This window comes from Heterodontus francisci, unplaced genomic scaffold (genome assembly GCF_036365525.1).
Source record: "Heterodontus francisci isolate sHetFra1 unplaced genomic scaffold, sHetFra1.hap1 HAP1_SCAFFOLD_419, whole genome shotgun sequence".
NCBI lineage: Eukaryota > Metazoa > Chordata > Chondrichthyes > Heterodontiformes > Heterodontidae > Heterodontus > Heterodontus francisci.
In genome coordinates, this window is record NW_027140453.1 from 418,806 (window position 1) to 446,354 (window position 27,549).

Consider the following 27,549-nt stretch of genomic DNA (forward strand, 5'->3'; position numbering starts at 1 on the left):
AGAACCAAGCCATCTATTTATCACTTTAAGAGCTGCTTGCAAGCTGAAAGATAGAGATGCAGACTCACACAGACAATACCAGCACAGCTGAAGAGATTTTTCTTTTAACTTGTTGTGTTATTCTGATCAGGAATGCGATGCCTGAAAGGATGGAGGAAGCAGATTCAGCAGTAACTTGGAAAGGAGATTGGGAAATATATTTGAACAGGAAATATCTGCCTCCCATTGAGGAAAGAGCAGGAGAGTGGGATGAAATAAGTAGATCTTCCGAAGTGATGGCACAGGAACGATGGGCCGAATTGCCTCCTCTGTCCTGTATGATTGTCCAATTCTTTGCAGATTATTTCATCCGCTTTGGAAAGTACTGAAGTGTGGAACTGGATTTTGAGCTGTCTCTCTGGGAGCACTGAGAAACTATTGGATTATTTCAACACTCTGAAAGTTGATGGAAAACTCTGCAAAGTTTCATCAATGAACAGCTGTCTTTATGAGCTCTGCTTCCTTGAGTTTTCCTCTCTAACACTCACAGTATAAGAGGGTGGTATGTTTTTGACCCAGCCCTGCTCCTCTTTGAATCACTGTGATCACTAGCAGCACAGTAATACACCGCCCTGTCAGTCTGATCCACCCTCAGTATTTTCAGGCTGCAGGTTTTAAGATCGGGTCTGGTGGCTTTAAATCTCTCCTTGAAACCCTCTTCAGGCGTTGAATCAGAGGTACCAACCGAGGTCACTATGAGCTGTAACCCTGCTCCGCTGTGCTGGCGATACCAGTACATGTAGCTCTCGCTGGTGTCATTCTGGAAACAGTGCATTTCCGCCGTTTTCCCCTCTGCGACCGTCAGCCGGTTCCCCCACTGGGTAACGAGAGCGCTCCTGGACCGGGCTGTGGAGGAACATGAGAAACATATCGGGTCAAAAAGAACAGACACAATAAGGAGAGAGAGAGAGAGATTTAATGGTAAACCTCCCGATGCACACCACAGTCGATCAGCTCGCTGACGCCCCAGCACAGGGGTCATGTGCTGATTCCCAGAATCGCTGGGCACAACTGCAGTGGCGCTAAATAACGACACTTGTCCTCAACAGTAAAACCAAACCAGTAAATCTCTAACTGATTGGAGCCCTTTGATATCAACAGGAATTGTGTCTCAAAGCTGATTAACTGGGGCCTGAATTTCCCTCCAAGTAGAAGCAGTAACCTGGGAGCAGCAGAAACAGTAGATGGAGGTAAACAGTGCACAGCATGATGCAGGAATGTGAACCCTTCTTTCAACCTTCCAGCTTGGTCCAGCTCTCACACACACTGCAGTCCTATTGGTGCACAGCCTGCTTTTGTGATGCAGTGTGGAAGTGACTCCATTGCAATGTCAACCAATAGAACTTCCCTTGTGTATCCAACAAAGAAGGTGGTTCTTTCACCTGTGTGGGTGCAGGAATTAGAATTACACAGGATTGACTTGCAAAGTCCCATCTATTGCAGGGTTTGGGGATGTTCATAAAGATTGGAATGATTGACATATATACCAACTTGATTGTATTTTTCGAGGAGGTGACTTGATGTGTAGATGAGGGGTAAGTAGTTGATGTCGTCTACATGGAATTCAGTAAGGCTTTTGATAAAGCCCCACAAGAGAGATTGGTTAAGAAGGTAAGAGCACATGGGATCCAGGGCAATTTGGTAAATTGGATTCAAAATTGGCTTATTGGCAGGAGGCAGAGGGTAAAGGTCGAGGGTTGTTTTTGCGAGTGGGAGCCTGGGTGGTTGATGGTCGGCGCAGACTCGGTGGGCCGAAGGGCCTGTTTCGGTGCTGTAACTCTAATCTAATCTAATCTAATAATCTGTGACCAATGGTGTACCACAGCGATCTGTGCTGGGCCCTTGCTGTTTCTGGTGCAAATTAATGATTTTGATGTGAATATAGCAGGTATTAAATATAAGTTCGCAGACAACATGAAAATTGTTGACGTTGTAAATAGTGAAGAGGGAAGCCTTAGATTTCAGGACGATATGGATGTCCAGTTCTGGGCACCACACTATAGGAAAGATGTGATTGCACTGGAGAGGGTCTAGAGGAGATTCACCAGGATGTTGCATGGGATGGAACATTTCAGCTATGATGAGAGACTGAAAAGACTAGGGTTGTTTTATACCCAGCAGAGGAGGCTGAGGGGGGACCTGATTGAGGTATATAAGATTATGAGGTGCACTGATAGGTCAGATAGGAAGATTTTATTCCCTTTATAGGAGGGGCAATAACCAGGGCATAGATTTAAGGTAAGAGGCAGGAGGTTTAGAGGGGATTTGAGGAAACAAAATCTCAACCAGAGGGTGGTTGGAATCTGGAACGCTCTGCTAAAAGAGGTGGTAGAGGCAGGAAGCATCACAACATTTAAGAAATATTTAGATGAGCACTTGAAACGCCATAGCATGCAAGACTACGGGCCAAATGCTGGAAAATGGGGCGAGAATATTTAGGTGCTTGATGGCCGGCACTATTCGGTAGATGGGTCAATTCACTGCTGCATTGCTTGCTCAGTCTTTTCAGAAACAAGTGGGACTCAGGCTGCGGTGGAGCTCCATCCCCACCTCCTGGCTGTAACGTGTAACTACAGGCACCTGCGATTTGCACATTGCAATTGATAAAATAGGCATTATGAAGACATGCTTTGCAATTGCTCCATCTTCCTCATTTTTATCCATTGCTTCAGCTGGTGACGCTGGTGACATCGTATTAGATAGAATTTACAGCACAGATTCAGGCTATTCGGCCCGATGGGCCCATGTTTCAGACCAGTCTGGGGCAGATGGCAGTGTAGTTGTAATGTCACTGAGCTAGTAATCCAGAGGCCGGGGGGGGGGGGGGGGGTGGGGTGGTGGAGGGGGTGGGGGGAGGCGGATTCTCCAGGGGACATGCGTTCGAATCCCACCAGGTCAGATGGCAGAATTTAAATTCTGAATCTAAGGAATTCTGGAAAATCATAGCCATCGCCTCCACTCTCTCTGCAGCTATCTCTTTTCGAACTCAAGTATGAAATCCATCTGTTCCAGGGGACTTGTCAGATTTTAAGCCCTGAAGTTTCTCCAAGACTTTTTCTCAATTGATATGAATATCCTTAATTTCCTCACTCTTCTTAGCCCCCACATTACTGTTTATTTCTGGTATGGAACTTGTGTCTTCTACTGTGAAGACAGGCACAAAATATTAGTTCAATGCCCCTGCCATTTCCCCATTCCCCATGATAATTATTCCTGTCTTTACCTCTAAGGGACCAACGTCAACTTTAGCTACTCTGTTGCTTTTTATGTAAAAGCTCCTACCATCTGTTTTTATATTGCTGGTTAGCTTATTCTCATATTTTATTCCAACATCCGATGAAAGAACATAAACAATGTCTTCATCCAGCCCTATCAGTATGAGGTGCTATTTCCTGCTGCCTAATGTTTTTATCCAGCATCCATTTACATATATCTGGTTGTGGGGAGTTAGAACATGGGCGTTCTGCCACTCGAACGGTAACTGAACAGATGCAGATCCGCATCCGATCAGCCAGGGCTGCTCTTCACCGAATGCTGGGTTAAATGCATCTGTTTGAAGGGAGACATGTGAGGGTTTTTGTCAAGGCAGCCAATGACTCTGAACCGCTGTGTCCCATCAGCAGCTGCACAGAAATACACCGCCTCGTCTTTGGCGTTCACACTCTCGATCGTCAGAGTGGATTTCTTATTTTCCAGAGTCCTCGTGATTGCAAATCCGCTCTTAAATCCATCTTCATACTGAGGTTCACCTGCTGTATAGGTAAACCCGATTAACAGGAATCCTCTGCCGGGGGACTGACGATACCAGTACATGTTGTTGCGAACTGCTCCTTCCTGCAGACAGTTCATTTCCACGGGTCCTTGCTGTTTAACAGCCAGTGACTGAGGCCATTGATGTATCACATCACCCCGGCAAACACCTAGAAAGAGAAATTAGAGGGAATGAACTGGTATCGATGGAGTTACAATTGCGACGATGGACGTCGGTGTTGCACCGAATTAACGACAGAAATTCGGTCTGTGTCCTAATTTCCTGCAAGCATCTGGATCTGTAACAACTGTAAAATAGAATTGTGGAATCCACAAGCTTGCAAGTGGGTGCAAACATTAAAGAGTTAACATCATATTAATGGCACTTGTCTTCCCGAACTGGGGGACAGATGAATGAGTTCACTGTCTGATATGAAATAATCGATTACTGATTTAACAAGTCACCGCTGCTCAGTTTTATTGAGATCATTAATCATCCCTTTCAATGATCAAATGCAGAAGAGTGATTGGGACAGAATTTTAACCTACTCAGCGCCAGAAGGGAAATAGCAAAGAGGATGAAACTGAAAGCCATGTTTGCGGTGGATCTGAGAGACTTTCTGCTGGTTACTCTGGGTTTTAAGGGAGGGAGAGAGATGAGGTGTTGGCAGAGCGGATCGTCATAAGAGGAAGTTATCTCAAGGCAATGATCCCCGCCCCTACCTTTAAGTTGTCCCCCATTCTTTTGCTTGCTTCTTTATGCCACCGTTTCCCTCTTTATTCTCTCCACTTGCCTCCCCCCTCGTCACTTTCTGCTCCACTGTAAATATCCTCATTCCTATCACTTTGTGAGCTTGCTTTCACACCGAAGCCAGGTGATCTCTGAAGGTAGCGAGGTGTTGGAGAAGGGGACTTGTCCCAATCCTTTCCCTCAGACAGCATAACGGCTCCCCACACTCCTCCTTCCACCCTTTCAGCTCTGCCCTTTAAACCCCCTTTTCACCCCTCTCCTCATGTACTTGTTAATGTATAGAAGCAACAGTGAAGAGAGAGGCGAGACAATCATTGACATGGCATTATTGATAACTCAAAATGAGTTGAACTCTTCTACATTTACAGAGAGTAGGTCGACTAATCGATGTGAATGGTATGTCATTTATTTAACGTCATGAAGTAAAGAATAGAGGCAGGTAGGTTAGTGGATGATAGATCGATAGTCAGGTTACAGACAGGTGGATGAGTGAAATGTATGCACAGATGCAGACAGACAGTTGTGTGTTTAGATAGACAGATTGATAAAGAGACATACAAGGAGACAGACAGACTCACAGGCAGACAGAGAGACAGATCACTCTGCCACAGTTAATTCCTGTCTCCTTTGGGGTTTTTGTTGAACTGCTGTATTTCTCTGAGTCACTGTGTAAACTCCAGGCACAGTAATACACGGCTGAGTGATTCTCCCACAGGCCGGAGGACTCCAGGTAAAAGTGAGTGCTGTCAGGTCTCCTGGCGGTGAAACCGTCCACCTCACCGGAGGGGGTGACCATGTCGATGTAGTTAGAATAGAAAAGGTCCTGAGGCTCACTGTCAGGGTGCCATCGGTACCAGTGGAAATACGAGTCAGCTGCTGCTTCAGTGCAAATGCACTCGATGCTGACTGGAGATCCCGGGGAATGGGATATGGAAGGGGGAATCTGTTGGATCAGCACGGCTCCATAATCTGTAAAACACAAAGTGAGCAGAGAGGTGTTAAGAATGATACACCATGAAGGGGTAAATGAATGGAGAGGTGGGAGTGTGTGTGAGAGAGAGACAGAGAGAGAGAGATTCGTGTTATAAAGACAGAAAAATAGAGAGGGAGAAAGAGTGAGTGAGAGAAAATGAGACATGCAGAAAGAGAGAGAGAGAGAGAGAGCATGACAGAAAGTTAAAGGTAAAACCAAGGGTAATCCATAGAACAAAGAAAGGGAAAGAGTGAGAGAAAGAGAGAGAGGAAAGCAGACAGGGACAGGGAGAATGAGAAACGGACAAAAGGAGAGTCAGACTAGAAAAAGAAAGAAAAAAGAGGATAGGGAGAGAGAAAGTGTGAAAAAGATAGGAAGAAAAAGAGAGAGATAGACCGAGTGATATATAAACCGATGCAGAGAGAATCTACACAGCCAAACGGTGTTAATAAACCGAGGAGGGGGTTAAACCCCAAAGGGAACATTCGGGGAAGGATCAGTGAGGATCACTGTCATCTCCCAGTTCAGTTCCACCTGACCCCTTAACACCAGCAACACAACCCAGAGGTGAGACACAGTCATCTCTGGAGGGAGACAGATCCATGTGTTCATTGTGTGAAATCACTGAGCTGTTTTATTGCAGAATATCTCAATGTTCTGAGTGGGATTTACTGTCCCCTCCTCCCCACTGTTAAATGGTCGGATGGGAGGAGCAAATCTCTTTGTACTTGTTCATTGTCTCCCACGAGGGGACTGTACTTTTCTGGGGCGGGGTTAAACCAGGACCTGAGTAATCGGCCGGGCTGTGTCCTCCCATTGATGGCGGGGTCTGGAGTTACTTTAAAACTGCAGCAACTCAGAGGATCCCTCTGAGATAGCAGTGATGTGAGGGAGTGAGGTAAGGGGAGTTACACTGTTTGTCTGACATCCCGATCTAACCAGTGAATGGGAGGTTTTACTCTGCACCTTATTGCTAGGTGGTGGGTCTGCCTCTGTACCTATCCAATGCGTGATAGGCTTAACTCTGTATCGAATCGGCATGTGATGGGATTGACTTTGTGGAAACATCCTCTGTAAATCTGCCCTATCAATCAGTTCCATCATTTTATAGTATTCTAAGTGTGTCTCTCTCCTTCCCCCTGTCACATTCCCCCCAGCCTGAGCCCAGCCTGTTGTGAGGGTTTTTGTTTTAGGAAATTCAGAAAATCGATCTTTGTCCTAATTTCCTACAAGAACCTGGAACTATACAACTGTAAAATTAAATAATGGAATCTACATGCTTGCAAGTGGGTGGAATTATTAAAGTGTTAACATCGTATTAGTAACACTTGGCTTCCCAAACCAGGGAACAGTTTAAAGACTTCACTATCTTATATTAAATGATTGATTGCTGATTTCACTGTTTTATTGAGATCATTAATCAGTTGATCAAATGTCGAAGAGTGATTGGAACAGAATTTTAACCTACTCAGCGCCAGAAGGAAAATAGCAAAGGTGATGAAGTTGAAAGGGATGTTTGGTGCGGATCTGAGACACTTTCTGCTGGTTACTCTGGTTTAAGGGTGAGAGGCAGTTGTAGTTCCCCTAGTGCAGAACGTCATTGAGATGGTCCCCGCCCCTACTTTTTAAGTTGTCCCCCATTCTTTTGTTTGCTTCCTTCCGCCCCTTTCCACTTGTTTCTTCTCTCCATTTCCCCCACCCCCCTTGCACCCCACTTTCTACTCTGCTGCAAATATCTTCACAAGCCTTTGTGAGCTTGCTTTCATGCCGCAGCGAGGGGAATTCTGAAGGTAGCGAGGTGTTGGAGAGGGTAGGTGAAAAAGACAAGGGGCGGTGCAACGATAGCTGCTTTGGGTGACTCCAGAGGTAACGGTGCAGAACAGGGGATTATTAACATCCTTTTGCAAATTAAAATCAGTAGTGGAGGAAAAGAAGGTGGATAGTTCGATGGCCTCGGAGGCGGCTCATATAACATCACTGTAAATTGGAAATCTAACTGCGTTTAGCCTTTAAAGTGAAAAGATTGCAGAAGCAGAGGAATTGACTCATTGATCAGCGGCGCCAAAGCCTGTGGTGGCGCGAAATATAGTGGAGCCACTGCGCCGACCAGTGGCAGCATGGTGCAACTGCAACAAGCTGTGTTTGTTACTTTCCCAGTGAAACCCATGCTGTGGGCTTCTTCAAGTCACTTCCCGAAATTCATCCTCCTTCTCAGTGTTTCATCCTCTCCTGCAGAGGATTATTACCCGCAGAATTAACGATACAAATTCAGTCTTTGTCCTAATTTCCTCCCAGTATCTGGACAGATGTAAAGCAGAATAGTGAAATCTACATGAGTAAAAGTGGGTGTAGATGTTATATGGTTAACAGTATATTCTTAACACTTTTGTTGCCAAAAAAGGGGTAACAGATTAATGAGTTCACTGTCTTATATTCAATAATTGATTGCTGATTTCACAAGTCACCGCCGCACAGTCTTGTTGAGATCATTAATCAGTTGATCAAATGTAAAACAGTAATTGTGACAGAATTTAAACATACTCAGCGACAGAATGAAAATAGCAAACGTCGATGAAATTGAATGGCATGTTTGCGGCGGATCTAAGACACTTTCTGCTGGTTGCTCTGGGTTTAAGGGAGCGAAGCTGAGGGAGGAAACATTATTTGGATTAGCATCCTTGAAAGTTGATAAATCACCAGGGCAGGATGAAATGAATCTTAGGCTGCAAAAACAAGCAAGAGAAGAAATAGCAGAGGGTCTGACTATCTTTTTGCAGTCCTCACAGGTGTGGTGCTGGAGGATTGGAGAATTGTTAATGTTGTGCCTCCGTTTAAAAAGGGAGAGAAGGATAGACTGACTAATTACAGGCCAGTCAGTCTGACCTCAGTAATGAGCAAATTATTGCAATCTATTCTGGGAGACAGAATAAACTGTCACTTAGAAAGGCACAGATTAATCCAGGATAGTCAGCATAGATTTGTTAAGGGATGAACTTGTTTGATCAATTTGATCGAATTTTTTGAAGAAGTAACAAGGAAGATAGATGAGGGTAGTGCAGTTGACGTGGTCTACCTGGATTTTAGCAAGGCTTTTGAAAAGGCTGCACATGGCAGACTGGTTAAAAAAAACAAAATCCCATGGGATCCAGGGAAATGCAGCAAGGTGGATACAAAATTGGCTCAGTGCCAGGAAACAAAGGGTAATTGTTGATGGGTGTTTTAGCGACTGGAGGGCTGTTTGCAGCGGCGTTGCACAGGGCTCAGTACTGGGTTCCCTGCTTTTTGTGGTATTTATTAACGATTTGGATGTAAATGTAGGGGGGCATAATCCAAATGTATGTAGACAACACAAGGATTAGCCGTGTGGTAGATCGCGAGGTGGATAGCTGTAGGCTGCAGGAAGATATTGATGGTCTTGTCAGATGGGCAGAACAGTGGCAAATGGAATCCAACTTGGAGAGGTGTGAGGTGATGCATTTGGGGAGGTCAAACAAGGCAAAGGAATACACGATAAATGGGAAAATACTGAGAAGTGCAGAGGAAGTGAGGGACCTTGCAGTGAATGTCTACAGATCCCTGAAGGTAACAGGACAGGTCGATAAGGTGGTTAAGAAGGCATATGGAATCCTTTCCTTCATTAGCTGAGGTATAGAATACAAGAGCGGGGAGGTTATGCTGGAACTGCATAACTCATTGGTTAGGCCACAACTTGAGTATGTGTGAAGTTCTGGTCACCTCATTACAGAAAGAATGTAATTGCACTAGAGAGGTTACAAAGGAGATTAACAAGCATGTTTCCCGAACTGAAAATGCAGCTATGAGGAAAGATTGGATAGGCCGGGGTTGTTCTCCTTGGAACAGAGAAAGCTGCGGGGAGATCTGATTGAAATGTACAAAATATTGAAGGGGCCTGGATAGAGTGGATGTGAAGGGTCTATTCACCTTGGCAGAGAGGTCAGTGATGAGGGACCATAGATTTAAAGTGATTGGTAGAAGAATTAGAGGGGAGATAAGGAAAATCATTTTTCACCCAGAGGGTGGTGATGGTCTGGAACTCACTGCCTGAAAGGGTAGTTGAGGCAGAGATCCTCAACTCATTCAAAAGGAGTCTGGATTTGCACCTCAAGTGCTGCAATCTGCATGGCTACGGACCAAATGCTGGAAGGTGTGATTAGAATAGGTGGATCGTTTTTCGGCCGGCGCTGATGTGATGGGCCAAGTGGCCTCTTTCTGTGCCTTATACCTTCTATGAGACTATTGGAGTGATAGAGTGTATGTGAAAGTGCCAAGGAATGAGAGAGAGACAGAGTCACAGAGGATGATATGGAGAAAAACAGTTAGAGAAAAAGAGAGGCAGTGATAGAGATAGATGGACAGAGGGAGAAAAAGATATGCCTGTCTGTCTATCTATATAGCTATCTATCTATCTATCACTGTAGCTATCTGTCTATCTTTCTCTCTATCTATCTATCTGCATGGCTGTGTGTCTGTCTCTCTATCTGTGTCAGTTTGTCTCTCTATCTGTATGAATCCGTCTGTCTGTCTACCTACCTATCTTTTTGTCTGTCTGTCTTCATATTTACCTATTTGTATATCTGTCTGTCTATCTATCTATTTGACCATTTGCCTATCTATCTGTCTACCTATCTGTCTGTCTATCTATCAATCTGTCTGTCAATCGATCTATCTGTCTGCCTATCTGTCTACCCATCTGTCTTTCTATTTATCTGTCTGTTTATCTATCTATCTAATGTCTGTCTCTCTGCCTTTCCATCCATCCATCTATCTATCTATTTATCTATCTATCTATCTATCTGTCTATCTATCTGTCTATCTATCTATCTATCTATCTATCTATCTATCTATCTATCTATCTATCTATCTATCTATCTATCTGTCTATCTATCTATCTATCTGTCTATCTACCAATCTGTCTGTCTGTCGATCTATCTGTCTGTCTATCGATCAAATGTCTGTCTATCTATCCATCTGTCTATCGATCTATCTATCTAATGGCAGTCTCTCTGCCATCCTAGCTACCTATCTGTCTGTCTATCGATCTATCTGTCGGTCTATCTATCTATCTATCTATCTATCTATCTATCTATCTATCTATCTATCTATCTATCTAATGTCTGTCTGTCTGCCTTCCTAGCTATCTATCTGCCTCTTTATGCTGCCTATGATATGGTGCTGTACACCAATTGGCTTCCGTGTTTTAAGTACACTGCTCTCTGAAATGACCTAGCAAACTCTTCAGTTATCTACAAGGCATCACGCACCTTCTCCAGGGCAATGAGTGATGATGAATAACTACTGACTTTCTGAGACCCAGGCACCCAGAATGAATAAAAAAAAATTAAAGCAAGAGAAGAGATAGCAGAGGATCTGACCATCATTTTCCAGTTGTTAATTGGCTGTTTTGGGGCATCTTGAAGTCGTGGAAGACCTTATATATATATATCTTTTCTTATTCGTTCATGGGACGTGAATTTCTTTTGCAAGGCCAGCAATTATTTCACAATACTGATTGCCCTTGAGAAGGTGGTGGTGAGCTGCCTTCTTGAACCGCTGCAGTACATGTTGGATAGGTACACCCACAGTGCTGTTAGGAAGGGAGTTCCAGGATTTTGACCCAGTGACAGTGAAGAAACGGCGATATAGTTCCAAGTCAGGATGGTGTATGACTTGGAGGGGAACTTGCAGGTGGTGGTGTTCCCATGAGTCTACTGCCCTTGCCCTTCTAGGTGATGGAGTTGGTGGGTTTGGAAGGTGCTGTCTAAGGACACTCGATGCTTTGCTGCAGTGTATCATGTCGATGGTACACACTGCTTCCACTGTGGTGTAGGAAGTGAGTGTTGAAGGTGGTAGATGGGGTGCTGATCAAGCGAGCTGCTTTTTTCCTGACTGGTGTTGAGCTCCTTGAGTGTTGTTGGAGCTGCATCCATCCAGGCAGGTGGAGAGTATTCCATCACACTCCTGACTTGTGCCTTGCAGATGATTGATACTCTATACATCAGTTCACAATGGTGATGTTAACTATCTGTCTTATTTACATCATTAATTAACCTTTTAATTAATCAAGTATAGGACAGAGACTGTGACTCAGTTTTAACATACTCAGTGCCAGAAATTAAACAGTGCAGACGAGGACCTTGAAATTTTGCAGGGGATTAGGGTGAGCCCCTGCCCGGCATACTGCCGATACCACAGCATAATACTCTTTCTACTGTCATTCTGGTAACAGTTTAATTCTGCTGGTTCGCCTCTCTTCACTGCCACCAGAGTTGGCCACTGGTGTATCACCTCTACTAGAGTTTTGCCTTGAGAAATAAGGAGAATAGTTTAAAAAGTTTAGAACATATTGTGACATATGATAACCAACTATAACTATCAAAATAGTTAAGTAGATAATACTAGATAACTATATAGGCAGACAATATATAGTTAAATGATATATTGGTAGATATATAGATAATAAACAGATAGATATAGAGATTGAAAAATAATGTAGCAAGTGAAATGAGACAGACAAATTAACCCAGAATTAGGGCAAACTTATCGGTTAAAGATAGGTATAGTAGCGTCACGAATATATAAGTAACTTTCATTCAGTCAAAAATTTCATTAAGTAAATATTATTTACAGTGAAAGTAAAGTATGTAGTTTAAGAAATGACAGAAAATCGACTTCAATGATGTTGTATCAATCTAGTTTGATAGAAGTTAGTAGTGAATGAAAACACAGCATGTATTTTAGCACAGGTATCTTTATGAACAATGAATACCTACATGGAAGAAGAGAACAGACGATTAGGAAGAGTTTGACTAACTGCATCCTGCAGACTGGGGGCTGAATCTGTTCATGAACCAATATCAGGCGGCTGAAGATAAAGCAGAGAGCGGAAATGACAGCACTGGAAACAGGGTTTCCTTCTGACCCCTCACTTCTGGGTATGACAGAATAATAACACCCCCTGGCCGAAAGGAGATTGAATAAGGAACTGCTTCCCGTCTGTATCTGGCTCCCGTTGCTTGTGTCTGATTGGTGTTGTATAGGGTAGCTCTTTCGAACAGCTGGGCCAGGCTCGATGGGCTGAATGGCCTTTGCCTCTGCTGTATGATTCTATAAATATATAAGACACATCAAGTTGCTTGTTTGTATTAGGCAAATAAAGATTTATTTTCCCTGTGTTAAACGACAATTCAAGGGCTATGTTTTACATTGGGGTGAAATCTTAGATACTTTGAAAAGCGACAGTGTCATGAAGAAGTGGGTTAACTGTTTTAAACAGATGCTCAAACCGTCGTCAGGAGGCAGGTGTTCCAGTGAGAGACCTATCTGGGGAGGTGTCTCACTTTTGCATTGTATGAATCATCGGGGACATGTACAACAGGGAGCTATGTGTAACTCTTGTCACATACCACCGACAGCTCATTCAACAGGACCATGAGCCCATTTACCCCACCTCGGAATCTGTTCTTTACAGGTAGAGGCTGCCTTATCGAGAAGGATCTGAGCACCTTGCTGCAGTATTTTTAATAATTCATAATGTATTGATATACTCTGAGTCGAAGGAGAGCAAGAAGATGAAACTATCAGTAAAATACAAATCATGATATATCAATAATTAAACTGGTATGGTGCAAATAATGGTGTTCGATAAATGATAAACGTCAGATAAATTTGGATGCATATTTAGAGGTGAGAGACAGAGAGATAAATCGATGACAAATATATATATGATCGAGATAAATAGATAGATAAATGGTGCAAATAACCAAAAATGGACAGCGAGATAGATAAATAGATAGATACAGATGGATAGATAGATAGATACAGATGGATAGATAGATACAGTTAGATAGATAGAGACAGAGAGACGGAGAGATAGATAGATAGATAGATAGATAGATAGATAGATAGATAGATAGATAGATAGATAGATAGACAGACAGACAGGCAAACACAAAGATAGATAGATTTATAGATAGATTGATAAACACATAGATAGATAGAAAGATAGATAGAAATAGATAGATACAGATCGATAGACAGATAGACAGACAGACAGATAGATAGATGCAGAGATGCACAAAGAGACACAGAAACTCGCAGATAGTCCGAGAGGCAGAAACACACTGAGATAGACAGACAGGCTTATCTCCCACAAGTGCTTTCCTCCCCCTTTATAGTTTTTGCTGAACTCCGGCACCTTTCTGAGTCACTGTGCTGTCTCCAGGCACAGTAATACACAGCTGATTGATTTTTCCACAGACTGGAGGACTCCAGGTAAAAATAAGTGTTGTTGGGTCTCCTGGCGGTGAAACCGTCCACCTCACCGGAGGAAATGACCGTTCCAGCAGAGGTGGAATAGAAAAAGTTCTCGGGCTTATGGTCCGGATGCCACCAGTGCCGGAAGAATGCAGAGCCAGCTACTGCTTCTGTGTAAATACACTGGATACTAACTGGACAGCCTGGGGAATGGGATATGGAAGGGGGAGACTGTTGGTTCAGCACGGCCCCTACATCTGTAAAACAGAGAGAGAGAGAGAGAGAGAGAGAGAGAGAGAGATAAACCCAGGGACAAGATTTAAATTGACATCGGCCACGATGAGGGGACAGGCACGATGGGCCGAACGATCTCCTGTGTGCCCTAAATGTCCCGTGTTTCTTTGTAAAAAGGGAGAGGTGGGAGAGGGAGAGATGCACAGAGAGAGAGAGAGACTCAGAGAAAGACATAGAATGATATAGAGTGAGAGAAAAGGAGAGAAGCAGAGACAGAGAGAGAGAGAGTCAGAGAGAGAGAGAAGCACACAGACAGAGGGAGAAAAACAGCAACAATCTATACATGGACAACAGACGTGAAGGAGCTAAGAGGACAGGGAGAGAGAGAAAGAGAGACAGAGAGAAAGGGAGAGTGGGAGGGACAGACATTGAGGTACATATATCGTTAGACAGAGAGAAAGAGATATGTAAATAAATATTGATAGATAGAGATTCTATATAGATAGATAGTGAAATAGGCAGATTATACAGATAATTAGATAAAATAGATAGACAGATAGATAGAATGATGGATAGAGAGACAGATAAATAGACGGAGAGATAGATAGATATAAAGATAGATATGCAGATTCATAGATAGATAGATTCAGAGAAAGGGAGATACAGAGAGATATATGGTGCAATAGACATTCTGATAAAGACCAGAGGTGTAATGAACAACAATACTGTCATGTATGGGGTAAATGTCACTCTAACACGTGCTTTTATTGTTTAGCTGCCAGTCTTAAAAATAAAGTACTGTTGTTCTGAAGGATTCACTATCACACCATTTGTACAAAATGAATACATTTTATTTACCTTCCAAACACTAATCTGCACACAGGATACAGATTTCCACTCCCCTTTGTGTGAAGAAGTGTTTCCTGACATCACTCCTGAATAGCCTGGCTCGAAGTTTGGGTTTAGACCACCTTGTTCTGCCCCCGTGCCCCGCCCTCAACAAGAGGAAATAGTTTATCTCCATCTACCCTATCAACCCATTCAATCATTTTAAACACCTCAGTCAGATCACCATTTAATCTTCTATACCTGAGGGAATAAGGAACAAGCAATGTAAACATGTTGGGTGTTGCATTTCCTTCACCCTTGATTGACTGATCAAAGATATTTTCAGAAACTCTGAACACAGGAAATCTTTCATAGAATCAGAGACTGGTTACAGTACAGAAGGAGTCCATTCCGCCCATCGAGACCATGCCAGCTCTCTGCAAGATCAACCCAGCTAGTGCAACTCCTCCTATCTCTCATGTCAATTCAATTTGTCGCCATAACCACCTGCAAATTCCTCTGCGCTGTTTCCTTCGCATGCTCTTGTGGAAGGACTTTGTCAGCACAACACAGCAACAGAATCGCATTGCACAGAGAGACACAGAGACAGGAAAGGCACCGTCAGGATGTGTGGTTATCAGAGTGCAGCTGTAAATGTTTCAACATGTTCACGGATGCAGCAAGAAAAAAACAGCCTGTTTTGTGGGTTTAACCGACACACATTTGTATTTTTCCACTCCTAGGCCCGAGGCAAAACAGTAGGTTAAAGGGTAAGGTAACAAAGTGTTATGTTCCTGGGCTAGTAATGTAAAGGCCTGGGCTAATAACCTGGAGATGTGAATTCAAATCCCAGCATGCTGGATTATTTCAATTCCCTTCATTAGATAAAGCTTGATTGATGAAAAGCTGCTCTCAGTCATGGTGAACATTAACCTACAGTATTGGACAAAAAACTCATCGTCACTGAGAGAAAGAAACCTGCCATCCTTATCCGCTCTGGCCTAAGAGGTGACTCCAGTCCCACAACAATATGGTTGATTCTTAAAGGGCCCTCTGAATTGGCCGGGCAAGACAGTCGGTCATACAAAAGCTGTGACGGGAACAGACAGCAATGGGGGTGGGCTCATCGCCATCTTCTCAAGGACGGTGAGGTGGTGGGCACTGAATACTGCATAACAGTGCCACAACCACATCCTGTGAATGAAAGCAGATAGAGAGATTGAGAAATATAATAGAATAGAGGCCTCAACACGGGTGTGTGTACACTGCATGGCCTGTCCTCACCCCCAGACACATCATCTGGTCTGTTTCAATCTTTCCCCTCACTGCTCTGTAGCTAACCCCAGCCTCCTCCATGCAAGCGATACATGCACAGTTACTTGGCTGAGCTCCCATCCAGCATCCCTCATTAACATTCCCCAGTAACCCTCCATCCTAAACTCCCACAAAATGCTCATGTGCCTGCTGTGTTATTTCCACCAACTTCACCAATCCCTTTCGACACCCCTAAATGTTGGTGTTGTTCTCCTGCTGAAGATGTTGTTGAATTTGTTGGTGTCTTCTTCCGACTGAAGTTGTTGTTGAACTTCTTGGTGCCTGCTTCTGACTGAAGTTGTTGTTGAATTTGTTGGTGCCTTCTTCTGACTGAAGTTGTTGTTGAAATTGTTGGTGCTTTCTTCCGACTGAAGTTGTTGTTGGATTTTTGGTGTTTTTCTCTCCTGCTGAAGTTATTGTTGGATTTGTTGGGTTTTGTTTTACTGCAGCTGAAGTTGTTGTTGTATTTGTTGGTGTTTTTCTCCTGCTGAAGTTATTGTTGAACTTGTTGGTGTTTTTCTACTGCTGAAGTTGCTGTTGAATTTGTTGGTGCTTATCACCTGCTGACTGAAGTTGTTGTTGTATTTGTTGGTGTTTTTCTCCTGCTGAAGTTATTGTTGAACTTGTTGGTGTTTTTCTCCTGCTGAAGTTGTTGTTGAATTGTGGGGCTTTTTAACTGTTGCTGAAGTAGTTGTTGTATTCGTTGATTTTTTTTCCTGCTGAAGTTGTTGTTGAATCTGTTGGAGTTCTTTACTGCCTGCTGACTTTGTTGTTGAACTTTTTGGTGTTTTTCTCCTGCTGAAGTTGTTGTTGTATTCATTGATTTTTTTTTCCCTGCTGAAGTTGTTGTTGAATTTGTTGGTGTTCTTTAATCCCTGCTGACTTTGTTGTTGAATGTTTTGGTGTTTTTCTCCTGCTGAAGTTGTTGTTGTATATGTTGAATTTTTTTTCCGCTAATGTTGTTGAATTTGTGGTGTTTTTCTCCTGCTGAAGTTGTTGTTGTAATCGTTGATTTTTTTTTTCCTGCTGAAGTTGTTGAATTTGTTGGTGCTTTTCACCTGCTGAAGTTGTTGTTGAATTTGTTGATATTTTTCTTGAATTTGTTGCTGTTTTACTCCTGCGATGCAGTGTTAGAGGGGGCCAATTTGCTACCAATAATATTGTCCTCCTCAGCACAGATGCCACCGGATGTAAGGAACTATGCATAATGATCCAACAACAAAGCATGTGCTTCGACTACACAGGTCAATGGGATGAACAAATGAGAAACATTTCATTGGCTAGTATTGGGTTTTGTTTTGGTGACATCCTGGGACTGTACAGAGGACAACCTCTGATGTCCAGAAGGGCAGAACTGCACAGTCAGAGGGGGCAATCCTCAGCAATGATTATCCTCCAACCAAAATTGCTCCGACAATAACCACAGATGATCTGGACATTATTGCCTGTTTGATGGATCTTGCTTTGTAGAAACTGGCTGCCACTGTTCCTATCTTGCAGCAGTGGCTGCACTTCGAAGAAGTACTAGCAACGAATATGGGATTAGTAAAGCACTCGGGTTCTTGGGCTTTATAAATGGAGGCATGGAGCACAAGCGCTGGGAAGCTATGATGAACATTTCCAAAGCTCTGGTTAGGCTGTAACTGGAAGTTTGCGTTCAGTTCTGGTCACCACACTTTAGGAAGGATGTGAGTGTCCATGACAGGGTGCAAAGGAGATTTTACCAGAATGGTTCCAGGGATGTTACATGGTTATTTTGGAGAATCTGGGGTTGTTTACCTTGGTGCAAAGGCGATTGAGGGGAGATCTGATAGAGGAAACAAGATTGTGACAGTGTTAGTTAAGGTAGACAGAGTAAACCTGTTCCCATTAGTGGATGGTGCAAGGACTATTGGTCAAAGATTGATGATTCTGGACAATAGATACTGGGGTATTTGAGGAAGAACCTCTATACACAGTGAGTGGTAACAACAGGGAATTCACTGCCTACCATGGTGGTGGAAGTGGAGACAATGAATGATTTCAAAAGGAAATTTATTGGACACTTGAAGGAGATAATCTTGCTGGGCCACAGGGATAGAGAGGTAGAATGGGACTGACTGGATTGCATGGACTCGATGGGCAGAATGGCCTCCTTCTGTACCATACAGGCTGTATGACTTTCTGGCTAACTGGCTGTAAAGTGTTTTCAGATGAAATGGTGTTGCAAAGGTCACCAATAGGGATACACAGGGGCTCGTTGGTTTGCTGAGCTTTCACGATGATGCTGCTCACAGGTGGGTGTTTTAGGGGCAGGTTGGGAGGGTGAGGATGTTTTTGTCTCACTCTGCCGCAGGGTTGTATCGCTGTGCCCATACTCGCTGCACAGTAGTAGGTCGCAGTGTCTGTCAGCTGGGGGTCGACCAGCTGCAGGGAGAATCGGTTGCTTGCAGAGTCGTGTTGCACAGTGAACCGCTTCTCAAAGCCTGGCCCACAGCTGCCGTGCTCATTGCACATCCACTTTACTGCCTTCCCCTCCTGCCTGTACCAGTGCATGGTGTAGCTGCCCATGCTGGCTCCCTCCAAGCTGCAGCCGAGGGCGAGGGGCTTCCCCGGTCGAATAGAAGCCGCAGCTGGAGTCTGGACCGCAGTGGGTGCAGACTGAACCCCTGGAACACATTCCATAAAAGAAAGTAATTCAGAATCATGGAAGGAAAATGGTAGCATAAATCATAAAATCTAACAGAATAGAAAGAGGCCGTTCTGCCCATCGTATCTGCTGTTTGAAAGAGCTATCGAGTTAGTCGCACTTGCCCCTGCTCCTATCCCATTGCCCTCCCAATTTCCCCGCTCCAAGCACTGATCCAATAGCCATTTGGGAGATTACTATTGAATCTACTTCCTCCTGCTGAAGGGATACCACTTACACCAAATCCAATGTCCAAGCAATAAGATGACCAAGATTGAGATGTTTTTAGCTAAGAGTGCCATCGCCCTTCTCAGAAGCAGAGAGGCAGCCCTTACTGAGCAACAAGCCAGTGCCTGGTAAATGGAAATGCCACCACTTGTGATGAAGAGAGTGGAATGATTGGACGCCCATCCTGTACCTCGACCACGCCTGTCAGCAGAGTGAACAAATGAGGAGCACTTCCCTCGGCAGCATTGCTGTTATTTTTGCAGATTCCTGCAAGCCCCTGAGCCGGACTTTCTCTCTTCCCTTCCCAACATTCCCACATTTCCTTCCATGGAATATTGCCTTATTTTTTGATTGGTCATGAATGTGCTGACGATGCGAAAGATAGGTTGGAAAACAAATTGTGAGGAGGGCACAAAGAGTGTGCAGAGGGATATAGATAGGTTAAGTGAGTGGGCAAAAAATTGGCAGATGGAGCATAATGTGGGCAAATGTGAGCTTGCCCACTTTGGCAGGAAGAATGGGAATTCAGAACATCATTCCACCCAGTCTGTCTCTCCATTTTTGGTTATATTGCACCATTTATCTATCTATTTATCTTGATCATATATATATATTTGCCATCGATTTATCTACCTGTCTCTCACCTCTCTAAATATGCATCCACCATATATCTGACGTTTATCATCTATCTAACACAACTATTTGCACCGTACCAGTTTAATTATTGATATATCATGATTTGCATTTTACTGATAGTTTCATCTTCTTGCTCTCCTTCGACTCAGAGTACATCAATACATTATGAATTATTAAAAATGCTGCAGCAATGTGCTCAGATCCTTCTCGTTAAGGCAGCCTCTACCTGTAAAGAACAGATTCCGAGGTGGGGTAAATGGGTTCATGGTCCTGTTGAATGAGCTGTCTGTGGTATGTGACAAGAGTTACACATAGCTCCCTGTTGTACATGTCCCCAATGATTCATACAATGCAAAAGTGAGACACCTCCCCAGATAGGTCTCTCACTGGAACACCTGCCTCCTGACGGTGGTTTGAGCATCTGTTCAAAACAGTTAACCCACTTCTTCATGACACTGTCGCTTTTCAAAGTACCTAACATTTCACCACAATGTAAAACATAGCCCTTGAATTGTCGTTTAGCAAAGGGGAAATAAATCTTTATCTGCCTAATATAAACAAGCCACTTGATGTGTCTTATATATTTATAGAATCATACAGCAGAGCCGAGGCCATTCAGCCCATCGAGCCTGGCCCGGCTGTTCGAAAGAGCCACCCTATACAACACCAATCAGACACAACCAACGAGAGCCAGATACAGACGGGAAGCAGTTCCTTATTCAAGCGGCACAGTGGCGCAGTGGTTAGCACCGCAGCCTCACAGCTCCAGGGACCCAGGTTCGATTCCGGGTACTGCCTGTGTGGAGTTTGCAAGTTCTCCCTGTGTCTGCGTGGGTTTTCTCCGGGTGCTCCGGTTTCCTCCCACAAGCCAAAAGACTTGCAGGTTGATAGGTAAATTGGCCATTATAAATTGTCACTAGTATAGGTAGGTGGTAGGGAAATATAGGGACGGTGGGGATGTTTGGTAGGAATATGGGATTAGTGTAGGATTAGTATAAATGGGTGGTTGATGTTCGGCACAGACTCGGTGGGCCGAAGGGCCTGTTTCAGTGCTGTATCTCTAATCTAATCTCCTTCCGACCATGGGGTGTTATTATTCTGTCATACCCAGAAGTGAGGGGTCAGAAGGAAACCCTGTTTCCAGTGCTGTCATTTCCGCTCTCTGCTTTATCTTCAGCCGCCTGATATTGGTTCATGAACAGATTCAGCCCTCAGTCTGCAGGATGCAGTTAGTCAAACTCTTCCTAATCGTCTGTTCTCTTCTTCCATGTAGGTATTCATTGTTCATAAAGATACCTCTGCTAAAATACTTGCTGTGTTTTCATTCACTACTAACTTCTATCAAACTAGATTGATAAAACATAATTGCAGTCATTTTCCTGTCATTTCTTAAACTACATACTTTACTTTCACTGTCAATAATATTTACTTAATGAAATTTATGACTGAATAAAAAATACTTATATATTCGTGACGCTACTATACCTATCTTTAACCGATAAGTTTGCCCTAATTCTGGGTTAATTTGTCTGTCTCATATCACTTGCTACATTATTTTTCAATCTCTATATCTATCTGTTTATTATCTATATATCTACAAATATATCATTTAACGATATATTGTCTGCCTATATAGTTATCTAGTATTATCTACTTATCTATTTGGATAGTTATAGTTGGTTATCATATGTCACAATATGTTCTAAACTTTTTTAACTATTCTCCTTATTTCTCAAGGCAAAACTCTAGCAGAGGTGATACACCAGTGGCCAACTCTGGTGGTGGTGAAGGGAGGTGAACCAGCAGAATTAAACTGTTACCAGAATGACAGTAGTAAGAGCGTTATGCTGTGGTATCGGCAGTTTGCCGGGCAGGGGCTCACCCTAATGGGTCATTCTATTAATGGAATCCCAGTCACATACGAAGGAAAATTTGAGGAGGAGGTGAAGATTTTAAGGCCCGAGGAGAGACGATGCAGCCTGAGGGTCCTCAAGGTTAAGGCTGCGGATGCGGCGGTGTATTACTGTGCAGCCAGTGAGCACAGCGCTGCAGACTGCCTTAGTGCCAGGACAAAAACCAACAGGGTGAACAACACAACTCACTGACATACAGGAGCAATGACAATGGTTAATGTCTCTCCCTGCCTCACCGGCCATTTTCCAAGCTGGTGATTCCCGGATTCCTGAACCTTCATCAAGGGCTGAATGACAGGGAATAGCAGAAGGTACGAGGAAGAGAGAGAAGGAAAGAGAGAGATGTGTCTCAGATCCCCTGCAAAATTTCAAAGTCCTCGTCTACACTGTTTAATTTCTGGCACTGAGTATGTTAAAACTAAATCACTGTCGCTGTCTCATACTTGATTAATTAAAAGGTTAATTAATGATCGAAATAAGACAGAAAGTTAACATCGCCATTGTGAAGTGATCGATAGAGTATCAATCATCTACAAGGCACAAGTCAGGAGTGTGATGGAATACTCTCCACTTGCCTGGATGGATGCAGCTCCAACAACACTCAGGAAGCTCAACACCATCCAGGAAAAAGCAGCCCTTTTGATCATCACCCCATCTACCACCTTCAACACTCACTCCCTTCACAACAGTGGCAGCAGTGTGTACCATCTACAAGATGCTTTGCAGCAAAGCATCGAGCGTCCTTAGACAACACCTTCCAAACCAACCAACTCTACCAACTAGAAGGACAAGGGCAGCAAATACATGGGGGCACCACCACCTGCAAGTTCCCCTCCAAGTCACACACCATCCTGACTTGGAACTATATCGCCATTTCTTCACTGACACTGGGTCAAAATCCGAGAACTCCCTTCCCAACAGCACTGTGGGTGTACCTACCCCCCATGGCTCAAGAAGGCAGCTCACCACCACCATCTCAAGGGTAATCAGTGTTGTGAAATAATTGCTGGCCTTGTGAAAGAAACTCACGTCCCATGAAGGAATAAGAAAAAAAGTTATATCAGGTCTTCCACGACTTCAAGACGCCCCAAAGCAGTTAACAGCCAACTAAGAACTGGAAAATGATGGTCAGATCCTCTGCAACTTCTTTCCTTGCTTTGATTTTTTTTTATTCATTCTGGGGACCTGAGTCCCTCTGAGAAGGCCAGTAGTTATTCAACATCGCTAATTGCCCTGGAGAAGGTGTGTGCTGCCTTGTAGATAACTGAAGGGTTTGCTGGGTCATTTCAGAGAGCAGTGTACTTAAAACACGGAAGCCAACTGGTGTACAGCACCATGCCATAGGCAGCATAGACAGGCAGATAGATAGCTAGGAAGGCAGACGATAGATAGATAGATAGATAGATAGATAGATAGATAGATAGATAGATAGACAGACAGACAGACAGTCAGACAGATAGATAAAAAGACAGATGGGTAGACAGATTGATAGATAGACAGACAGATAGGTAGACAGATAGATAGACAAATAGGCAAATAGATTGTTAGATAGACAGACAGATATGCAGATAGGTAGATGTGAAGACAGACAGACGGATTCATACAGATAGAGAGACAAATTGACACAGATAGACAGACACACAGCCATGCAGATATATAGATAGAGAGAAAGATAGACAGATAGCTACAGAGATAGATAGATAGCTGTATAGATAAACAGACAGAGATCTTTTTCTCCCTTTCTCCATCCATCTCTATCACTGCCTCTCTTTTACTCTATCTGTTTTTCACCCTATCATCCTCTCTGACTCTGTCTCGCACTGTGTCTCTCTCTCATTCCTTGGCACTTTCACATACACTCTATCCCTCCAATAGAATCATAGAAAGTTTAAGGCACAGAAAGAGGCCACTTGGCCCATCGTGTCTGTGGCGGCTGAAAAACAATCCACCTATTCAAATCACACCTTCCAGCATTTGGTCCATAGCCCTGCAGATTACGGCACTTGAGGTGCATATCCAGACTCCTTTGAATTAGTTGAGAGTGTCTGCCTCAACTACCCTTTCAGGCAGCGAGTACCTGACCCCCACTACCCTCTAAATTTTTCCTTATCTACCCTCTAATTCTTCTACCAATCACATTAAATCTCTTCCCCCTCGTCACTGATCTCTCTGCCAAGATGAATAGACCTTTCACCTCCACTCTATCCAGGCCCCTTCAATATTTTGCACATTTCAAACAGTCATCCCCTCAGCTTTCTCTGTTCCAAGGAGAACAACCCCAGCCTATCCAATCTTTCCGCATAGCTGCATTTTCCAGTTCTGGCAACATCCTCGTAAATCCCCTCTGTACCCTCTCTGGTGCAATTACATTCTTTCTGCAATGAGGTGAGCAGAACTGCACACAGTACTCAAGTTGTGGCCTAACCAATGAGTTATACAGTTCCAGCATAACTTCCCTGCTCTTGTATTCTATACCTCAGCTAATAAAGGAACGGATTCCATATGCCTTCTTAACCACCTTATCGACCTGTCCTGCTACCTTCAGTGATCTGTAGACATTCACTCCAAGGTCCCTCACTTCCTCTGCACTTCTCAGTATTTTCCCATTAATCGTGTATTCCTCTGCCTTGTTTGACCACCCCAAATGCATCACCTCACACCTCTCCAAGTTGGATTCCATTTGCCACTCTTCTGCCCATCTGACAAGACCATCAATATCTTCCTGCAGCCTACACCAATCCTCCATGCGATCTACCACACGGCTAATCCTTGTGTTGTCTACATACATTTGGATTATGCCCCCCTACATTTACATCCAAATCGTTAATAAATACCACAAAAAGCAGGGAACCCAATACTGAGCCCTGTGCAACGCCACTGCAAACAGCCCTCCAGTCGCTAAAACAACCATCAACAATTACCCTTTGTTTCCTGCCACTGAGCCAATTTTGTATCCACCTTGCTGCATTTCCCTGGATCCCATGGGATTTTGTTTTTTTTAACCAGTCTGCCATGTGCAGCCTTTTCAAAAGCCTTGCTAAAATCCAGGTAGACCACGTCAACTGCACTACCCTCATCTATCTTCCTTGTTACTTCTTCAAAAAATTCGATCGAATTGATCAAACAAGTTCATCCCTTAACAAATCTATGCTGACTATCCTGGATTAATCTGTGCCTTTCTAAGTGACAGTTTATCCTGTCTCCCAGAATAGATTGCAATAATTTGCTCACTACTGAGGTCAGACTGACTGGCCTGTAATTAGTCAGTCTATCCTTCTCTCCCTTTTTAGACGGAGACACAACGTTAACAATTCTCCAATCCTCCGGCACCACACCTGTAATCAGTGAGGACTGCAAAAAGATGGTCAGATCCTCTGCTATATCTTCTCTTGCTTCTTTTTGCAGCCTAGGATTCATTTCATCCTGCCCTGGTGATTTATCAACTTTCATGGATGCTAATCCCATTAATGATTCCTCCCTCAGCTTCGCTCCCTTAAATCCAGAGCAACCAGCAGAAAGTGTCTTAGATCCGCCGCAAACATGCCATTCAATTTCATCGACGTTTACTATTTTCCTTCTGTCGCTGAGTATGTTTAAATTCTGGCACAATTACTGTTTTACATTTGATCAACTGCTTAATGAGCTCAACAAGACTGTGCGGCGGTGACTTGTGAAATCAGCAATCAATTATTGAATATAAGATAGTGAAGTCATTAATCTGTTCAAACTTTTTTGGCAACAAAATTGTGAAGAATATACTGTTAACCATATAATATCTACACCCACTTCTACTCATGTAGATTTCACTATTCTGCTTTACATCTGTACAGATACTGGGAGGAAATTAGGACAAAGACTGAATTTGTATCGTTAATTCTGCGGGTAATAATCCTCTGCAGGTGAGGATGAAACACTGAGAAGGAGGATGAATTTCGGGAAGTGACTTGAAGAAGCCCACAGCATGGGTTTCACTGGGAAAGTAACAAACACAGCTTGTTGCAGTTGCACCATGCTGCCACTGGTCGGCGCAGTGGCTCCACTATATTTCGCGCCACCACAGGCTTTGGCGCCGCTGATCAATGAGTCAATTCCTCTGCTTCTGCAATCTTTTCACTTTAAAGGCTAAACGCAGTTAGATTGCCACTTTACAGTGATGTTATATGAGCCGCCTCCGCTGCCATCGAACTATCCACCTTCTTTTCCTCCACTACTGATTTTAATTTGCAAAAGGATGTTAATAATCCCCTGTTCTGCACCATAACCTCTGGAGTCACCCAAAGCAGCTATCGTTGCACCGCCCCTTGTTTTTTTCACCTACCCTCTCCAACACCTCGCTACCTTCAGAATTCCCCTCGCCTCGGCATGAAAGCAAGCTCACAAAGGCTTGTGAAGGTATTTGCAGCAGAATAGAAAGTGGGGTGCAAGGGGGGGAAATGGAGAGAAGAAACAAGTGGAAAGGGGCGGAAGGAAGCAAACAAAAGAATGGGGGACAACTTAAAAAGTAGGGGCGGGGACCATCTCAATGACGTTCTGCACTAGGGGTACTACAACTGCCTCTTACCCTTAAACCAGAGTAACCAGCAGAAAGTGTCTCAGATCTGCACCAAACATCCCTTTCAACTTCATCACCTTTGCTATTTTCCTTCTGGCGCTGAGTAGGTTAAAATTCTGTCCCAATCACTCTTCTACATTTGATCAACTGATTAATGATCTCAGTAAAACTGTGAAATAAGCAATCAATCATTTAATATAAGATAGTGAAGTCTTTAACCTGTTCCCTAGTTTGGGTGCCCAAGTGTTATTAATATGATGTTAACACTTTAATAATTCCACCCACTTGCAAGCATGTAGATTCCACTAGTTTATTTCACAGTTTTATAGATTCAGGTTCTTGTAGGAAATTAGGTCAAAGACCCAATTTCTTAAATTTCCTAAAACAAAAACCCTCACAACAGGCTGGGCTCAGACTGGGGGAATGTGACAGGGGGAAGCAGAGAGACACACTTCGAATGCTATAAGATGATGGAACTGATTGATAGGGCAGATTTACAGAGGATGTTTCCACAAAGTCAATCCCATCACATGCCGATTCGATACAGAGTTAAGCCTATCACGCATTGGATAGGTACAGAGGCAGACCCACCACCTAGCAATAAGGTGCAGAGTAAAACCTCCCATTCACTGGTTAGATCGGGATGTCAGACAAACAGTGTAACTCCCCTTACCTCACTCCCTCACATCACTGCTATCTCAGAGGGATCCTCTGAGTTGCTGCAGTTTTAAAGTAACTCCAGACCCCGCCATCAATGGGAGGACACAGCCCGGCCGATTACTCAGGTCCTGGTTTAACCCCGCCCCAGAAAAGTACAGTCCCCTCGTGGGAGACAATGAACAAGTACAAAGAGATTTGCTCCTCCCATCCGACCATTTAACAGTGGGGAGGAGGGGACAGTAAATCCCACTCAGAACATTGAGATATTCTGCAATAAAACAGCTCAGTGATTTCACACAATGAACACATGGATCTGTCTCCCTCCAGAGATGACTGTGTCTCACCTCTGGGTTGTGTTGCTGGTGTTAAGGGGTAAGGTGGAACTGAACTGGGAGATGACAGTGATCCTCACTGATCCTTGCCCGAATGTCCCCTTTGGGGTTTAACCCCCTCCGAGGTTTATTAACACCGTTTGGCTGTGTAGATTCTCTCTGCATCGGTTTATATATCACTCGGTCTATCTCTCTCTTTTTCTTCCTATCTTTTTCACACTTTCTCTCTCCCTATCCTCTTTTTTCTGTCTTTTTCTAGTCTGACTCTCCTTTTGTCCGTTTCTCATTCTCCCTGTCCCTGTCTGCTTTCCTCTCTCTCTCTCTTTCTCTCACTCTTTCCCTTTCTTTGTTCTATGGATTACCCTTGGTTTTACCTTTAACTTTCTGTCATGCTCTC

The 27,549-nt window shown here is 43.6% G+C and overlaps 3 gene segments (V, D, J or C); 1 reads left to right on the forward strand and 2 right to left on the reverse strand.

Annotated features, from left to right (window-relative positions):
• The window catches only part of LOC137359844 (T cell receptor beta variable 30-like), a 32,788-nt gene that overhangs the window by 4,525 nt on the left and 714 nt on the right, over positions 1-27,549 (forward strand).
• On the reverse strand, positions 3,655-6,103 carry LOC137359846 (T cell receptor beta variable 30-like). The segment is given in 3 exon segments: positions 3,655-3,959; positions 5,119-5,509; positions 6,053-6,103. Coding segments are annotated over 3 exon segments (450 nt in total).
• Positions 17,591-19,203, reverse strand: LOC137359842 (immunoglobulin heavy variable 4-34-like). The segment is given in 2 exon segments: positions 17,591-18,811; positions 19,070-19,203. Coding segments are annotated over 2 exon segments (678 nt in total).